The 15,690-nt window shown below is 42.9% G+C and overlaps 1 protein-coding gene across 11 annotated transcripts in view; it reads left to right on the top strand.

The window, feature by feature from the left end:
• Positions 1-8,128, top strand: part of IWS1 (interacts with SUPT6H, CTD assembly factor 1) — a 51,353-nt gene extending 43,225 nt beyond the window's left edge. For 9 of the 11 annotated variants that reach the window (XM_085587076.1, XM_085587078.1, XM_085587080.1 and 6 more), the window contains 11 exons: positions 90-282; positions 523-580; positions 896-996; positions 1,256-1,406; positions 2,795-2,877; positions 3,155-3,284; positions 3,961-4,078; positions 4,786-4,897; positions 5,091-5,147; positions 5,331-5,442; positions 7,698-8,128. In XM_085587076.1, coding sequence (XP_085443202.1) covers positions 90-282; positions 523-580; positions 896-996; positions 1,256-1,406; positions 2,795-2,877; positions 3,155-3,284; positions 3,961-4,078; positions 4,786-4,897; positions 5,091-5,147; positions 5,331-5,442; positions 7,698-7,829 — 1,247 coding nt within the window. In that variant the 3' untranslated portion in view covers positions 7,830-8,128. Of the gene's footprint in view, positions 1-89; positions 283-522; positions 581-895; positions 997-1,255; positions 1,407-2,794; positions 2,878-3,154; positions 3,285-3,960; positions 4,079-4,785; positions 4,898-5,090; positions 5,148-5,330; positions 5,443-5,991 lie in introns of all 11 variants that reach the window. The other 2 variants (XM_021544394.4, XM_021544393.4) reach the window with 2 other exon arrangements.
• The last annotated feature ends 7,562 nt before the right edge of the window (positions 8,129-15,690 follow it).

Raw genomic sequence — 15,690 nt, 5'->3', positions numbered from 1 at the left:
GGTGTTGGAAGACTAATCAGAGAATAATTTAAGAGTAACAGTTGTCACCTGTTACTGGGACATGTAGTAATGCTCCTTTCTGCTGGCAGCTGCAAAAAAGGTACGAATTCTTTCCGATGCTGAAGAATCGGATAGTGACGCTGCTTCAGAGAAATCTGACAAAAGGAAGAAAAATGTTGTATCCGATAGTGAGGAGGAAGAAGAAGAAGGAAAAGAGAATGCTGGGAAGAAAAAAGGAAAAGATCTGTTTGGCAGTGACAGTGAATCTGGAAATGAACAAGAGTAAGTGGGAAGGAATATGAGTTATTTCACGGTTTTAGACAGTGGGAGTGATGGTGAATGGAAAATGGATAAATCCCAACCAGAGAATGACTGTTCACCTTCATTGGTGGCATGAAGAGAAAGGTTAATAGAAAGAGACAGAACAAAAGGGAGATCTTCACACAGTCATTAGAGATATTGCAGAAAGATACATCTCATTGTTGTAGTCCAAGTACTTAAATGTTGCTGTTACCTTCACAGGAACCTGATTGCAGATATATTTGGAGAATCTGGTGATGAGGAAGAGGAGGAATTTACGGTAAGTGTTACTGTGGATGTCTTCCGTTGACTTGCTAGATCTGAAGAGACTGTACATGCTGCATCAGGTCAGTCTTGTATCTCCCAGACTCACTGGGGTACTCTTTGGGTTAAATAACATTTGCGGTTCATCTTTTGGGAGAATTGTTGGTGTGACAACAGTTGTTGGTAGTTACAGGGGAAATTAAAAAGACTCTGTTCATCTTTCTAGATCCTCTGAAGACTTACCTGAAGCTTTTTTAGTGTCAGTGTCAGGTACCTGAATAAAGGCTCAATCCTGATCCATACGCTGATTTGCACTATCTGTACTCATCAGGGTTTTAACCAGGAGGATTTGGAGGAAGAGAAAGGTGACGGAGACATGAAGGAGACAGCAGATGAATCGGACTCTGATGATAACATCAAAAGGGGAAAGCAGTAAGCCACTGAGTTACATATTCCTTTCTTTATGCTGGATTTTGGTGAAAGAGCATTATGGACCCTGGATATTACAGATGTGCGTTGGGTTTTACAGCAAGGTCTGAGGGTGTCTGGGAGCCATTGGAGCCCTTTGGTAGTTTTGCATTTTGCATACAGAGGATAATTAATTATCTCACAGGGACCATGAGACACAGTGTAGAAACACAAAATTATTTCCTACCAAAGACCATCAGTTAACACTGTGGTTGTGTTTCAGCATGGACTTCATGTCAGATTTCGATATGATGCTGCAGCGGAAGAAGAGCATGAGCGGCAAGCGCAGGCGGAACCGTGATGGGGGAACTTTCATCAGTGACGCAGATGATGTGGTCAGTGCCATGATTGTGAAGATGAATGAAGCTGCTGAGGTAAGTTTTCCAGGCTCTAAACACACCCTGAAATTCAGTTCCCTTCTATGGGAAAATCATGTGATTAATAAGATACAAAATTCTAGCTTGGGTTCAGCGGGAGTAATCTGTACACTATGGAAAGCATCTCATGTCTGTATAGCCATTTAAATGTTATTTTGATATTCTAAATGAAAACATTCTGTTAAAATTTTGATAGAATACTAATTTTAAAAGTTAAAATTAGTTATATTGCTAAACTTCCATCAGCTGTGATCAACTGATATAAAAAGGGATATATAGATGGTCTATAAACTACCTTGTAGTATGTTAAATCCTGAGAAAGGGACTATGCTTTATTTCATTATAGGGTTACTGGCATGTGTCATACTTTGGTATTTGTTCCTGATAAGAGCCCTTTTCCAAACTGATTGAATAAGAAATGTTCAGTGTTTCTCAGAATACTTCGGAAGGTTTTTTCAGATCTTGACTTGTGTCAGGTGTCTTCTGTTTTGTTGGAGTAGCAGTCAAATTAATAAATAGCACAGCAAAACACGTTAAAACCAATTGAGGGATATACATGACTTTAGAAACTAGAGGAGTTTTACAAATAGCAACAACAAAAAAATCTTCCTGAGAACAAGATCTGGATGCCAAGTTCAGAAAGATGAGGAGAGTGAGAAAGCAATCTGGAAAGCAACTGCAACTTCTTGGGCTTGACAGGAAGGCCATTCTCAGACAAGATGACAGCCAGATATTTCAAATGAGGTGGCAAAGTTTGAAATACAGGGGCACGACAAGGGAAGAGATGCATTAGAAGAATCTCTTCCCTTGCAATAAAACAAACATTCACAGAAAGAGCCTTCAGTGAATTAGGACAAGTAGAAAGGAATTACCAGAGCTGGACAGAAATCTGTTGATTGCATTGGGTGTTTTTGGTGTGGGAGACAAGTTTTGAACAGATAGTGACAAGTCAGGCTTTGGATGGAAGTAATTTTGAAATGACAGAGGTGAAAATACGTGCTCCCCCTTGTCATTGTTCTGCTTAGCTATTTTTCTGGTTTTCAGGTGAGGCTTTACTAATGAAGTGTTATCTGTGCACAGTGTAGAGGACCTCCAGTTATTATAGTCAATCTGAATCATGAAGTGGAAGAAAAAGTAAAATTAGGAGCACTCTCCTAGTGTGACACTTTTGTGGGAAATACTGACTTAAGTGATGACCCTTTTTTCCGAGAAATTGTTGCATAATTTTTGGTGAGCTGTGGAGCAGGGGACAAAATTAGTGTAATCCCTCCAAAGTTGCACTTCTAGTTTAATGGACTAATCTTTTTCTTGTAAGTGTTGCAAAGAATGGGAGTTGCTGATTTCTTTCTTTGATTAACTTTTGCTGATTCTTCAACTCTCTACAGGAGGATCGTCAGCTGAATACACAAAAGAAACCAGCACTGAAGAAATTAACTTTGCTACCAACTGTAGTTATGCATCTTAAAAAGTGAGTTGTCGTTCTTTCAGTTAACTGTAACCTTGGATAGTAGTCTGAATTTGTAAGACTTTGTGTAGTTACACTACAGCTATGCTGAGTATGCAGTAAAACACTTCTTATTCCAAGTAAATGCTGAAGCTAGGTGACCTCAAAAAGATAAAATTTCACATAATTTTCCTTCTTAATCTAACATGAAACAAACTCAAATGTGATATTTTCCTGAAGGAGTATCACATATTAAGGTGTTATATTACATGACTTTTGGGCCTCTCTTTAAACCTTTTAGGCAGGATCTCAAAGAAACTTTCATCGATAGTGGTGTGATGTCTGCCATCAAAGAGTGGCTTTCTCCCCTTCCAGACCGAAGTCTGCCAGCACTAAAGATAAGAGAGGAGCTTCTGAAGATCCTCCAAGAGGTTTGGACTGACTTTTCACTACATTTGATTTGGAGCTTCTCCACAGTTTTACAGTCATGTGCTTTAGGGAAATGTGGGGTGATAAATGAACTGCAGCTCTACTGATGTGCTGTGCAGTGAAACACACAAGGAAGCAACATGCATAACAGGAATGCTTGTGTAAGAGAATTTAGATAATTTGGCCCTGCCCGCCTGTTTCAGGTTTATATCCAAATTTAAGTAAAGAGTCACTTGCTGTGCATCCCTGAGTTTTCTTCCGTTGTGGTCCCTTCTCTTTTCTGTTCTGTTAAAGTGTGCAGTGCATGGGAAGGTCCTTCACACTCAGTGTAAGCTTTCAGTGTCTGTGGCTAAGCTGATTGATTATCTTCGTCATGTAAGTTTTTATTTATAGAATGGATGATTTGAAGGCAGTAGCACAGTTTTGGGGTAATATAAACTAGAGAGCATTTGGAGAAAAAATTCTAGAAAGCTACCTAATTTTGTGTATAAACCAAGAATGTTATGGCAGATTTCTAGATTTAGGTGTTTGATACTTTAAAGAGTTCTCAGTGGGACAATGAAAACATTAAATTTTCCAAGCTGATTTAAATGAAAGGTCTTTCTGCGAAGTTTAGTGACACCATTAATGTTCAGACATCATTTATTGCTGTTTTCTGACTTTTCCTTTTCTCTGCAGCTGCCTAGTGTGAGCCAGGAGACCCTGAAGCACAGTGGCATTGGACGGGCTGTGATGTACCTGTACAAACACCCCAAGGAGTCGAGACCAAACAAGGACATGGCTGGGAAGCTGATCAGTACGTAAGCCTGCCTGTGCCTTGTCTGAGAGTCCACTGATGATGAATGAAACTTCTGTGCTGGTTTCTGATGCACTACTGTTGTGTGTAGAGTAGATTCTGCAATGTAGGAACCTCACTGATGTGTTTCATAACTTCATAGAGCTCTTAACAAACACTTTTACATTAGCTTCTGCAGGCACCTGTTTCATTGTCTTAAACCAGAGGATGGCATTTGTTTTGCTGTGGTTCTCTCTTGGCTCATGTTCCAGATCTTTTGAATGCAAAGGCAGGAAGGTGCTGGCAGAGGACTATTTATTCCATGGACTTCAGAGAGAGCTTAGCTGACTGAATGTTTACTACTCAACTGTGTTCCATTGGAGTGCATTCCATCCAGAATGGCCGCAGACTAATAAACTTAAATTCTTTAGGACGTTTTCTGCATATTTCTAAAATAGCATTCCTGGGTTGTGCAGGAGGTCCTGACACTGAGTATTCTGAGAGCTTGGAGATGTTCTAGAAGAGCAGGCAACAAAGAGACTTTGGGGATGAAAGCTCCTGCTTTTTGTTTGCAAGGCTAGTTTTCCATTAAATATTAAGGGCTCAAAAATCATTTGGTTGAAAGGAAGTGTGAATACCTGCCACAAACTTTCAGAGCTGTACTTGATCACTGGAGTGGTTGAGAGAAACAAAGGTCTGGTTTTATTAGCTAATCATTTTTTTAATAGATGAATGGTCTCGACCCATCTTCGGCCTTACCTCAAACTACAAAGGCATGACCAGAGAAGAGAGGGAACAGAGAGATTTGGAGCAGATGCCTCATCGAAGGAAAATGAGCAGGTAGGAGCAGCAGGCAGAAGCATGAAATTCTTCTAAGACTCCATCAAGAGAAACCAAGTGGTGTGTAAATACTAAAGGAAAGAAAAGAGTAAAAGAGTAGTCAGTTATGGTCTCTCTTTTAACATAGTTCATTGTATTTTAAAAATTTTTTCTCTGTGTACAGATGCCTATAAATATTTGTTTTTTCTTGCAGCTCTGGTGGTCAGACTCCCCGTAGGGACCTGGAAAAAGTATTAACAGGAGAAGAAAAGTAGGTTGGATATATAATTTTTTTTTTTAAGTGAAGTATTGTGGTGGCACTACCACTGTGGAATTTCTGCAGAGGTTTTAGAGACAGTGCTATACAGTGTGTTTCAGAGGAGAGTACACTGGGTGGCTTTACTTCTTTCTGGATAAGATTTGTCCATAACGGTCACATCCTTTTTCTCCACAGGGCTCTCAGGCCTGGGGACCCTGGGTTCTGTGCCCGTGCGAGGGTCCCAATGCCCTCCAACAAAGACTATGTCGTCAGGCCCAAGTGGAACGTGGAGATGGAGTCCTCCAGGGTAAGCGCTGGCAGTGTCCTGGTGACTGCTCTGAGCCTGGGATTCTGTCACCATATCGCCATGGTTACTGTACAGGAGGGTAGTTCTTCCAAGGGCCTCTTGCAGTGAGTATGGACAGTAAATTCTCCAATAAGTAGGCTGCTCTAAGCTCATCGCATGTTTTCACAGGAAAACATCTCTGATCAAAAAGAGGTTTTTGAGTTAACTTTCCTAGAATTTCTCAGGTGAGAATCTGATTACAGGCCTCTTGCTTTAAAGCATTTTGAGCTAAAGCTGCAGTTCAGTACCTCACTGCACTGATGTTTTTATACCTCTCCCAGCTTTTGTATCATATTCTAATAATATTCCAGTTTGGGAAACCTTTGAGGTTTTGGTAGACATGAACATCTTCAGTGGAGGCCCTTTGTGTTGCTTTGTCTTCATCTATCTACTCATACAGTTCCATTTAAAAGGGGAATATGTGGTAGAATGTGTGTGAGAGAAGTAACAATTGCTGTGCTGTCTGCTGTTCTTTCTCCTTCTGTCCATTAATTGAGATGTTGTTTCTAGCCCGGGACTATTAAGAGAGGTATTAGTCGCTTGGAAAAGCACAAGAGACGGTTTGCTGAACAGAAACGACTCAGCAAAGTGCATCGGGCCATCAAGTTCAGCATTGAAGGCAACAGGATGCCCCTGTAGCCATACCACTGCCTTCCCACTGCCTTCCCAAGTTGGAGAGGTATCCCCCGAGGGAGGTGTGAACAGTGCATGTGCTCCAGCTGTTGGCAGTTTGCACATGCAGGACAGGAGTGTGTACACCCTAACTTTAACCTGGAAAACTCTCCTTGAATTCTCTCGTGTCTGTACTGTGACCTACAAGGGAACTTGTACAGGAGAAAATAGGCTCTAGCACATAACCTCTGCCATGGCTCCTGCCTGCACAGCTTCAGGGTACCCAAATGACAGGAGTTCAGTGAAAATACCTGTGCTCAAAACCAGCTTTGCACCATCTGTGGTTTTGAATGCTGTTCTGACACAATTAGGTTTTCCAGATTCACCTGAAGCGACACATGGGAATTCTTAGCCCTTGGTACAGGACCTCGTGTCACTGCTTGCCAGTGTCTGTGGCTGACCTCTGACTGGGGCAGTGAGGTGTTTTTCACACCTCCTTGTGCAAGGAAGTAGAATGATGTGAGACAGTAGGGGTGGTTGATGGGAGCTACAGAATGAGACTGGGGGAGAAGAATCCTCTGCTATAGTGTGGGTTGGGAGAACATGCATCAATGGGATTTGTTCTGACAATTCCTGGTCTGCATTTCAATGCTGTGAGCAGGGCTGCCACAAGCTAACAGTGACAGGAAGAGGTGAGCACAAGCCATAAATAACTGTTGAGTTCATATTAAGCTTCATATTTATTTGATTTTAAAAAGATATTTTCTTAAACATCACTGTGAAATTTTAGGTACCATTTCAACGAATAGTGAACAGATTTATGAATAAACCTTATTGAAAATCAGCATGTAGGAGTACCTTCCTTAGCCATGGGAACAAGTTTCTAATGGATGTGTTTTTCAGATACTAAGTAGCATGTTTTGGATATCACTGTTTCTCCCACACTTAAGTGTCACGTTTCCATCACTTTCTGTTGTCTAGTTTAGGAAAATTGCCTTCTAGGAAGCACTGGCTATGGCTTGGAAGGTCCTTGCTGTTTGTCTTCAGTGGCATTTCAGCACACCATCACTGAATTAATCTGTGCAGAATAACTGTTACGCCACCTGGTTTTCATTTGCAGTTCAAATACAGAGATGAAGCGCAATGCTTGTATGGTCAGCTTAGGCATTTGTGTTTGCTACCCCCTACACTGCCTTTGTTCAGTAATCCCTTCCTTCCTAAATACTAATCCCTGACCTTTAAAATAAATGGCAGGCTGAAGTTGATGTGTCAGCCTTAGTCACAGTGTATCTGTCAAACTCTCCTGCAAGAAGTCCAGAGAGGTGACACAGGTGGCTGTGGTTCTGACATAGCTCCAGCCAATAGGTACAAAGTTTCCAAATGGCATCCAGCCACACGGGGACTGACCCTGCGCTGCGATGGCTCTGGGTGCCACTGCCTCCGCCTGGGCCCTGCAGATACTGGGGGAAGAGAACAGACAGATCAGCTGGGCCCAGGGGCTCCCCCAGCTCCCTGCCCAGGTGCAACCTTGCATGTGCCGCTTGCCTTGGACTTCTGGGGCGTCTGCTTTTTTTCAGTGGTAATTATTAGTTTTATTTTTTAAGTTCCAGGGGACCTCTAAGAAAGGGGTGAGTCGACTGGACAAACAGATGCGGAAATTCACAGATATCAGGAAAAAAAGCAGATCGGCCCATGCAGTGAAAATCAGCATTGAGGGCAATAAGATGCCATTGTGACCCTTCACAGAATGCCCCATGAGCTCTGCTGTAAGACAATACACCCACAGACTCTTTGGAGACCTTTAAAATTTTTAAGTTGTTTGGGGTGGGTTTGGTTTTTTAGTTTGTTTTTTAAGTGAATCCTTAAATTGTTGGTTCAGGTTCTGGTAGAAGATGTTGTCTGAGGACTGTGAATATGGGGACTCCTTTTTCCTGATTGTATTTAAACCAGCCCTGTTATGTCCTTTGTACAGATCATGTATTTGTTGTATTGCAACACTCTAAAAAATAAAACATCTTCTGGGTTTTTTTTGGGAGGGGAGCCTGTTCATTGCTCAGATGAAGGTATACAGAGTCCACCTGGGATGTGGAAAAACTGAGGGGTTAATTTTTGGTTCAGCTTTGTCAATTTTCTTTTTATTCATTGTTTCATTAATCAGTTGTTACATCTTTGGTTACGTCTTTGGAGATCTGCATCTATTGCCTTTGATTTAGCAGTATTGATCATGTTCCGTGCGAAGAATTTTCTTTGCATGAAGAATAATATCAAGTTTGGAAGAAAGCCAGCAGACTAACCACTAAAAATTCCAGCACCTTCCAGCTGAAATGTCACTGTGGCTTACCAGTGACTTTGCAAAAGTCTGTTTTACCAGTGAGAAGGGGAACATTCTTTTGTTAGGGGGCATACTGCTGTTTGTTTGCTGCTGCTGCTACAGACTGACAATAGGATAAGGTGGTACTCTGTGGCTTCTTTGCCTCTACCTCTGAAAATGGCTGTCTGCTGAGCTTGCTTCTAAGAAGAGGTCTTCGCTTGCACAGGTAATTGGCAGTTGGCATTTTTTCATTAAGAAAAATCACCTTTGTGCTGGAGGAGCAGAGTCTCTGTAATGAGTATTCTGTAATTCTGTGGACCCTGGTGTTGGCTGAGTTACTGCTGGCACCAGGGGAGAGATTGCAAGTTTGTGTAGGGGGTCACATGTTGAATTTGCCCCTTTGAGAGTGGAGGGAATGATGGAGTAACAGAGCTGTGTGCTGGGACAGCAGCTTGAAACAAGGAGAGCACCTGTGCTGAAGAACACCTGTGCTGAAGGAGAGCACCTGTGCTGGCTGGGACACTAATAGTCTGCTCCTGCTTTCTCCAGGTATGTGTATAATGCAGTAACCACCTCAGGGTGTATTTTTAGTATGCTGAGCCCTCCAGGGGCTTAGAGTTTGGGATTTTTTTAGTTTTGTTTCTTGAAAGTCAGGACATTCTTTACTGCCATAGTGGGAGATGAAACACTGAAGAATTAATGAACTGTGTCGAGCTGTTCAGAGCCAGAGTCTGTTTGGCCTGGAAGGTTCAGGGGTTAAAAGGAATTCTTTTTTTCATCCCCCAACTTTTTTCGTAGTTCTGGTGTTAGAGTCTGGTCCTATTGTTTTGGGGGTTGCTGGGGGCTACTTCTACATCCTAAGAGGCATTTCCCTGAAGTACTGAACCTGGTGCTCTTGTGCAAGATCTAATACAAATTCTTCCAGTCAAAATTGTTCATAATAGCTCAGCACTACTTATTCTCTGAGGAAAACAAAGGTTCTGTTGTGGAATGGTAAGAATGGACTGTCACAAGTGCTGGGGGTTTGTAATTATAACTTCATAGTCAATTGTTAGAAAGGGTCAAAAATCAAAACTTTTAACATGAAACACAAAGATCAACTGTTCAGATTCCTGCCATAAAATCCTATCCTGAAGCAAGGTCAGTTCCTGCTTGGTTTATACACTATTCCATACAGACACTGGGTTTTGTATTGGAAAGCTTCTGTAATTGTGACCTATAGTACAAATTTGTATACAAATAGAGATTTGTAAATACAGATCTGTAACTGATTTGTACTCAAGGTTGTACTTGGTGCCAGAACTTCAGCACTCCCTCCCTGTGTTCATTGTCTTGTGATGGACACTGTTACAACTGCATTTCCTTCAGTGGGCACTGAATGCACACAGGGCTGTGGGCCTGTAGGAACACAGGCTTGAGACATGAAAGGTGCTTTCTTTCTCTAAAGCAAAAAAATCTTCCTGCTTCACATTAAGAGGAGTTATCTCTGCCTTTGTTACTTGCAGATGGTTCTTTATTATACTTACTCAGCAGTACTTAAATGAGCATTTTATGCATTTCAGAACTTCTTGGAGGGTAAGTTGATTTTACACTATTAGGGATGGGAGCAGGCATAGTGTCATAGATTGAAACACTAATAATAGAATTGATCCTGTTCTTAGAGGTGGTATTACTAAAAGTCAATGGAAAAGTTTTCTGAATGTGCTAAGCATTCAACCGCCTCTTTCATCCAGGGATGTAGTTGGATACTCTGGTGTATACCCCCTATTTCCCTTGCTTGGCACAGCCCTTACCCCAGCCCCAGCCGCCAGTGCCCAGAGGAAACAAAGTGTGGTGGGACACAGTGAAGGAGGCCAGGGGAAGGGCCCCCTACTGTCTCCCATAGAAGGGAGCCCCCCAGCACGGTGCCGCACGCCCCAGGGCCCGGCCGCTCCGGGGCAGCGCCTGCGGCTCGGGAGAGGCAGAGCCCGGCAGCGGGGCGGGCCCGGCTCTCGCACCCTGGGCAAGGAGCACGGCCGGTGGGAATGACCAGCACACCAAGCACAGCTGGGGTGAAACCAGTAAAATGATAAAACTGCTGGGACAAGAGAACAGACTATTTTAACATCACTAATCTTGACAAATAAATTGCCTGCTGCAGTGGCTAGCATTCTTCAGAAGGGACAAGTATGACTGTGATTTTATTAATGTGGTTTTAAAAGTTTTGGCAGCTGGGAACAGAAACACAAGGTGTAGTTCTTTGGGACGCCTATAATAAAATTTGTAATCATCTGCACAGTAGCAAATGGCCAAGTTAAAACATGCTGCTCTGTGTTTGATGTCTGTGTTGTCTGTTCAAAGTTATAAGCTCCATCACTGCCTCAGCATCTCCTCAATTAAACTTCCCAGACCTGTTAGTTCATGTGTTAGACTGAAGTAAAAGCATAAATGTTGGCACTCTGTGCCTCCAGTGAAGTTAATAATCAAAGAGTGGAAAGGAGTGTGACAGTCTGGCCTCCTACCATGGTCCAGCTCCAGGAGATAGACATGACCCATTTTGACTTAATTCTATATACTGTTGTTGTTTTTAATTCTCTTCAGTAGTGCTAAGAAATAAACACTGGAAGAAACTGCAAAGAACAATTACCAGAAAATGCTGTCTTAGGTTATGAAGAACTAGAATGCAAAACTCTTTAAAAAAATAGAATGATTATATATGCACATATATATATATACACACACAAGATTAAATTACAAGTTGCCAGCTGTAATGAAAATTTAACACTTCCTCAACTTTGCTGGTAACACTTCATTTCAAGAAGAAAATGTACAGGTTGGAAGAAAATGTACAGGTTGGGCAGCATTCAAACAACATTCCCATCTACCAACCCAGATTCTGGCTAGATAGTGGAAACCCCTAAAATTGGCTAATAGTGACATCTTTACTTGTCAAAGTGCACAATGAATGCAGTCTACCCAGGCTCACCCTTGGATTTTTCTACGTGTAAATACCTCCTGACCTGTGGAATGGGGCAGTCCATTTGTATGACAGCAGTAAAACAGACTGAGGGTAACATGAGGGTTTTTTAGATCAGAATTCCTGTGCACAAGTCCTCACAGCACTAAGACACTGACCAGAGACAATAGAGTGAAAATTAGTAACAAATAAGGCCATGCACAAAAAATGCCCAAAACCATGATTTAAAATCCAAAATAAAACAATGGAAACAAACACTTTAGCTGTCCCTGTTTGCCACATGCACTTGCCTTCACCTTTGAGCCCTCAATTTTACCTCCCTTACCATGCTCAGCATTTTAAGGAACCTTACCTGGCCATGGAACTTACCTTGTGAAAACTACCAGCCTTCCAAAAGGAGGAAAAGTTTGGCTTTTCCCCAAGGACATGCAGACACAACCCATAAAGCACTAATGATCTGACTTACAGAGAGGTTATTAACATTCCAATCCAAAAGCAAGATAGGAGAAGAATGATAGAGGTATTTAAGGTCCCTATTATCAAAAAGCCCATCATAAGACTGAGAAATACGTGTGGTTCCATTGCGTTCAACCTGAAAAAACAACTTTATAATGGCTTGACGAACTCTGCTCCTCCTGACAGACCCAGTGATGATAAAGCAAGCATTTAGGTGTGGTGTTTATGGTGAGACTGGAAGTAAAGTATTACCTGCCAGGGGCAATGTCCATGATGACAGTGCTCCTCCCGTTACCCTGCAGTCACACTGCTCCAAAGCAGAGTCGATGTTTGGGTGGTTTGAGGGGTGGGCTGAGGCTTGTCCAAAACATCTCTCCAGTCACTGCCCTGCTGCAGTGCCTCATTCCCAGTCTGAACAGCCCCCATTCCATTCTGGCCCGAGCCCTCCCATCGCTGGTGTTGCCCCGTTGCATTTCCCACTGCTCCTTCCCTCCTGGCTGCAGGTGCTGGGGTCTCGTTGTGCCCTGCAGGACCCCGGCTCAGCTCGCCCTGAGCACCAGGCCTGATGTTCTCCACTGCTTCACAGTGCTCAGGGACAGGCAGCTCTTGCCCTGCAGTACTGTCCCATAGTGGCTTCTGTTTAACTGTGCCCTCTGTGCTCCCATTCCACTGGGGCACAACATCCCCATGCGCCCATGGGCCCCTGCAGAGCCCTTTCAGCCCAGCTGCTGTTCCTCCAGAGCCCTCCTGGCTTTCATCAGGCCACAGGGAAATGGAGCTGGGGGGAAGAATGACAGAAACAAAGACTAGAGCTTAGGATATGTGGTGTCATGTTGAACTCAACACAGTGCTTTTCCTGTCCAAGGATGGTACTCAACCTTCCAGGAAGAGCCCAGGAACAACTCTGACACCGTGTGTTCAGCAGCCCTTTGGCCACCAACTGAGTGTACAGAGCTGATTGCCCAGACACGGACCCATGGCTGTGCCTTCTCTCAGTCAGTAGCATCAAGACAGGAGCAGCCTGCCCAGGCCCTCTTCAGGACAGAATGCAAGCCCAGTGCTCCCTTCCTCCCTCCCTTAACAACCAGTTTTATTTACACCTCAGGACAGGATTATTTATACCTCACTGCTAACTTCCCTCTATTTCTCCTAAAATTGGGTTTCTCACTGTTTTCTCTTGTGAATGGAAGATCGCTTTAGCCTCTTCAAATGAACACTTCCTCATTGCATTCTCTCTCCAGGTTCCCTTGACAAATCTCTTCTAGAAAGTGGTTGGCACATTTATGGACTCACAGCATCTCATGGGCTTTGTCTTTTCTCATAAACACTAGAAGAGCAAACTTGAACACTTTGGTAGAGGAAGACAAAGCAGCAGCATTGTTACAGTCATAGTCAGATAGGTATTCAGTAGAGTGGTATAAATAGGGGGAGTGGAAATTTACACCAACCAAAGGACAATAAAATTAGCCTGTGTTCCAGCAAAAGATACCAGTAGTTTAAGCTTTCTTTCAATGAATCAAAAGAACTACTGAAACCTCTAGGTAAGTGCAGAAATAGTATTTTATTCCATAAGACTCTTGAGTATTGCAGCTTCTTCTGTGGAGGATGGTTATATTTTTCTGCTTAACCATCTTGATTCCCAGCAATTATTAGTTTGATATTTGGTAATGGAGACCCAGAGTTTTCCAGGTGCTATCATGGCCACAAGAAGACAGACACCAATCATCCATTAAGAGAAATATTGAAATGTGAGTTTTACATTTAGTTCTAAATGTATGTAAATGTTCAGTTTTACATATAGCTCACTATATGACCTGCCCTCCTCCTGCAATGCCTGAAGCTACTGCTCTCAGTAAATTAAGAGAGGAAGGGCTAAAAGAGACAACATGGCCGTAAGGTCCTGCCCACACACCCCCTGCTGCTTCTGAAGGTTTCTGCCTTTTTGTTCCATCTCCAGAAGTGTGGCCCAATAGCCAAAGCCCACCCAGCAGATGCTGGGAGAGTGCTGCTACCAGTGTTCCAAGGTGAAAACTGAGGCTGTGATCCCAACAAAGCCCACAAAAATCCACATAGCAGTGCACTTAGCAGTGCTCCATTTTCCAAGTAATGGGGCAGTGCCCTTGGACAAAGAACCCACTTTTGAGATGGACTGTGAAAACACACATTTCTTTGTAGTTGCAGGAACAGTATCTACAGCAATTCCTGAAATTCTAGACTTATATTAATTTGCCTCATTTCTAGGCAATTAATAACAGCACACAAAAATTCCTAATGGAGAAAGGCTTTAGACAGATCCTGCTGTCTGGTAACAGAGAAAATGTCTTTAATGTACATGAGTGAAATTTCCTTTCACCACCCCTTGTGTTCTGGGGTCACCTCAGAGGATTTACCTACACTTAAGTAGACACACGTTGAGAGCACCTTGTTTTAGCTTCCCAAACTGAAGTCTTTGCCATGCAAAAATCATTATGATTTTGGATTCAATATGATCAATATAAGAAAGGCTGATTTCTCCTCAATATACATATGAATAGTATTTTTTGCTTGTGCATTTCAGAAAGTGTTTCTTCAACCCACAGGACTTTGTGTGAGGAATGTAGTTTTAGTTTAAATGCTGAAATTTCCAGTTACCACAGTAACACAAAAAGATAACTCAGAAGTACTACCTGAATATGAAAACAGGCAGCTGCTGTTGATATAGCACATCAGCAGGAGAAATATCCCAAGTAAGGAGCTGCTCTCCATGTCAGTGAGATTCAGAACACTCTGACTTCCTTCAGAGGGAAAAGAAGAATCAAATTAGTCTGTTGCCATGAAACCAGTTGACGACAAAGATGAAGCAGAAGCAAGAGGACAAGAGCAGGGACAAAGAAATCAGAATCTCCCCACTTCAGTCTGACCTCATGTCCCTGCTTTCCCCAAGCCAGCCCAGTAGGCATCCTCACAGGCAGAGAGGCTGAGCCAGCCTCTGCAGGGTCTGAGCCAGAGTCCCAGTGAAAAAGCCTTGGGACAGGAGTGCAGGGGCCAGACTCCAGAGGAGCAGGAGCCACTCCCAGCCACAGCTCAGTCCCCGCTGTGCTGGCTCTTGTGCCAAGGCAGATACACAACCAGCCAAGAGCTCCAGCAACCACTGTGCAATTCCTGATGGTCTTGGCAAGTAACACCATCCACACCGACCCCAGCCAGGCACCAACCCCCATATACCTGGGAGTCACAGGTACAACACAGAAGTTTGTCTTGGCAGAAGGATTTCTTGGCATTACCTTCCCACGCTGACTGATTTACCAGGATTTGACAGCACGTACCCCTCTGCTTCCTGCAGCATGTTTTCAAAAACACAGAACCCAGAGTGAGTTCACCTACACAGAATCATGCAATTATACTCACTTTTTTCTTTCTTTTTTTAGAGCAACACAGAAAAGAGATTTGGATATACATCAGGGACAGCCATGAGGTCAATCATTAACCCATCACAAATATTGACAGAGGAGAGACAACCTGGATTCCATGAAACACATTAGAAAACCAAAATCAGAAGAAAATTGCATTTGTGTTTCCACACATATATACAGGTGCATTAAAAAGAAAATCAAAAGGTTTTTAAAAATATCCTTCAGTAATAGCCACCTTTTGGAATAATTTTATTCAGGAAAATATGGAAGTTTTGAGAGTGTATTTCTGACAATCCATCACCTTCCAGCAGGTAAAACCAACCCATTTGGAAAATACACAAGCTGCTTTGTAAACCTCTGCTGAAATATGCAGAGCTGGGAGTGTGCAGCAGGATTCACAGCAGTCACCTGCAGGCAAGCAAATACTGTCCTGTCAGAGTCACAGCCACTCCGACATTACAATTTCTGCTGTCACTCAGACC

Source organism: Lonchura striata, chromosome 9 (assembly GCF_050655825.1).
Source record: "Lonchura striata isolate lonStrDom1 chromosome 9, ASM5065582v1, whole genome shotgun sequence".
Lineage (NCBI taxonomy): Eukaryota > Metazoa > Chordata > Aves > Passeriformes > Estrildidae > Lonchura > Lonchura striata.
Note: the sequence above shows the minus strand (reverse complement) of the source record. Positions and strands in the feature narration are given on the sequence as shown.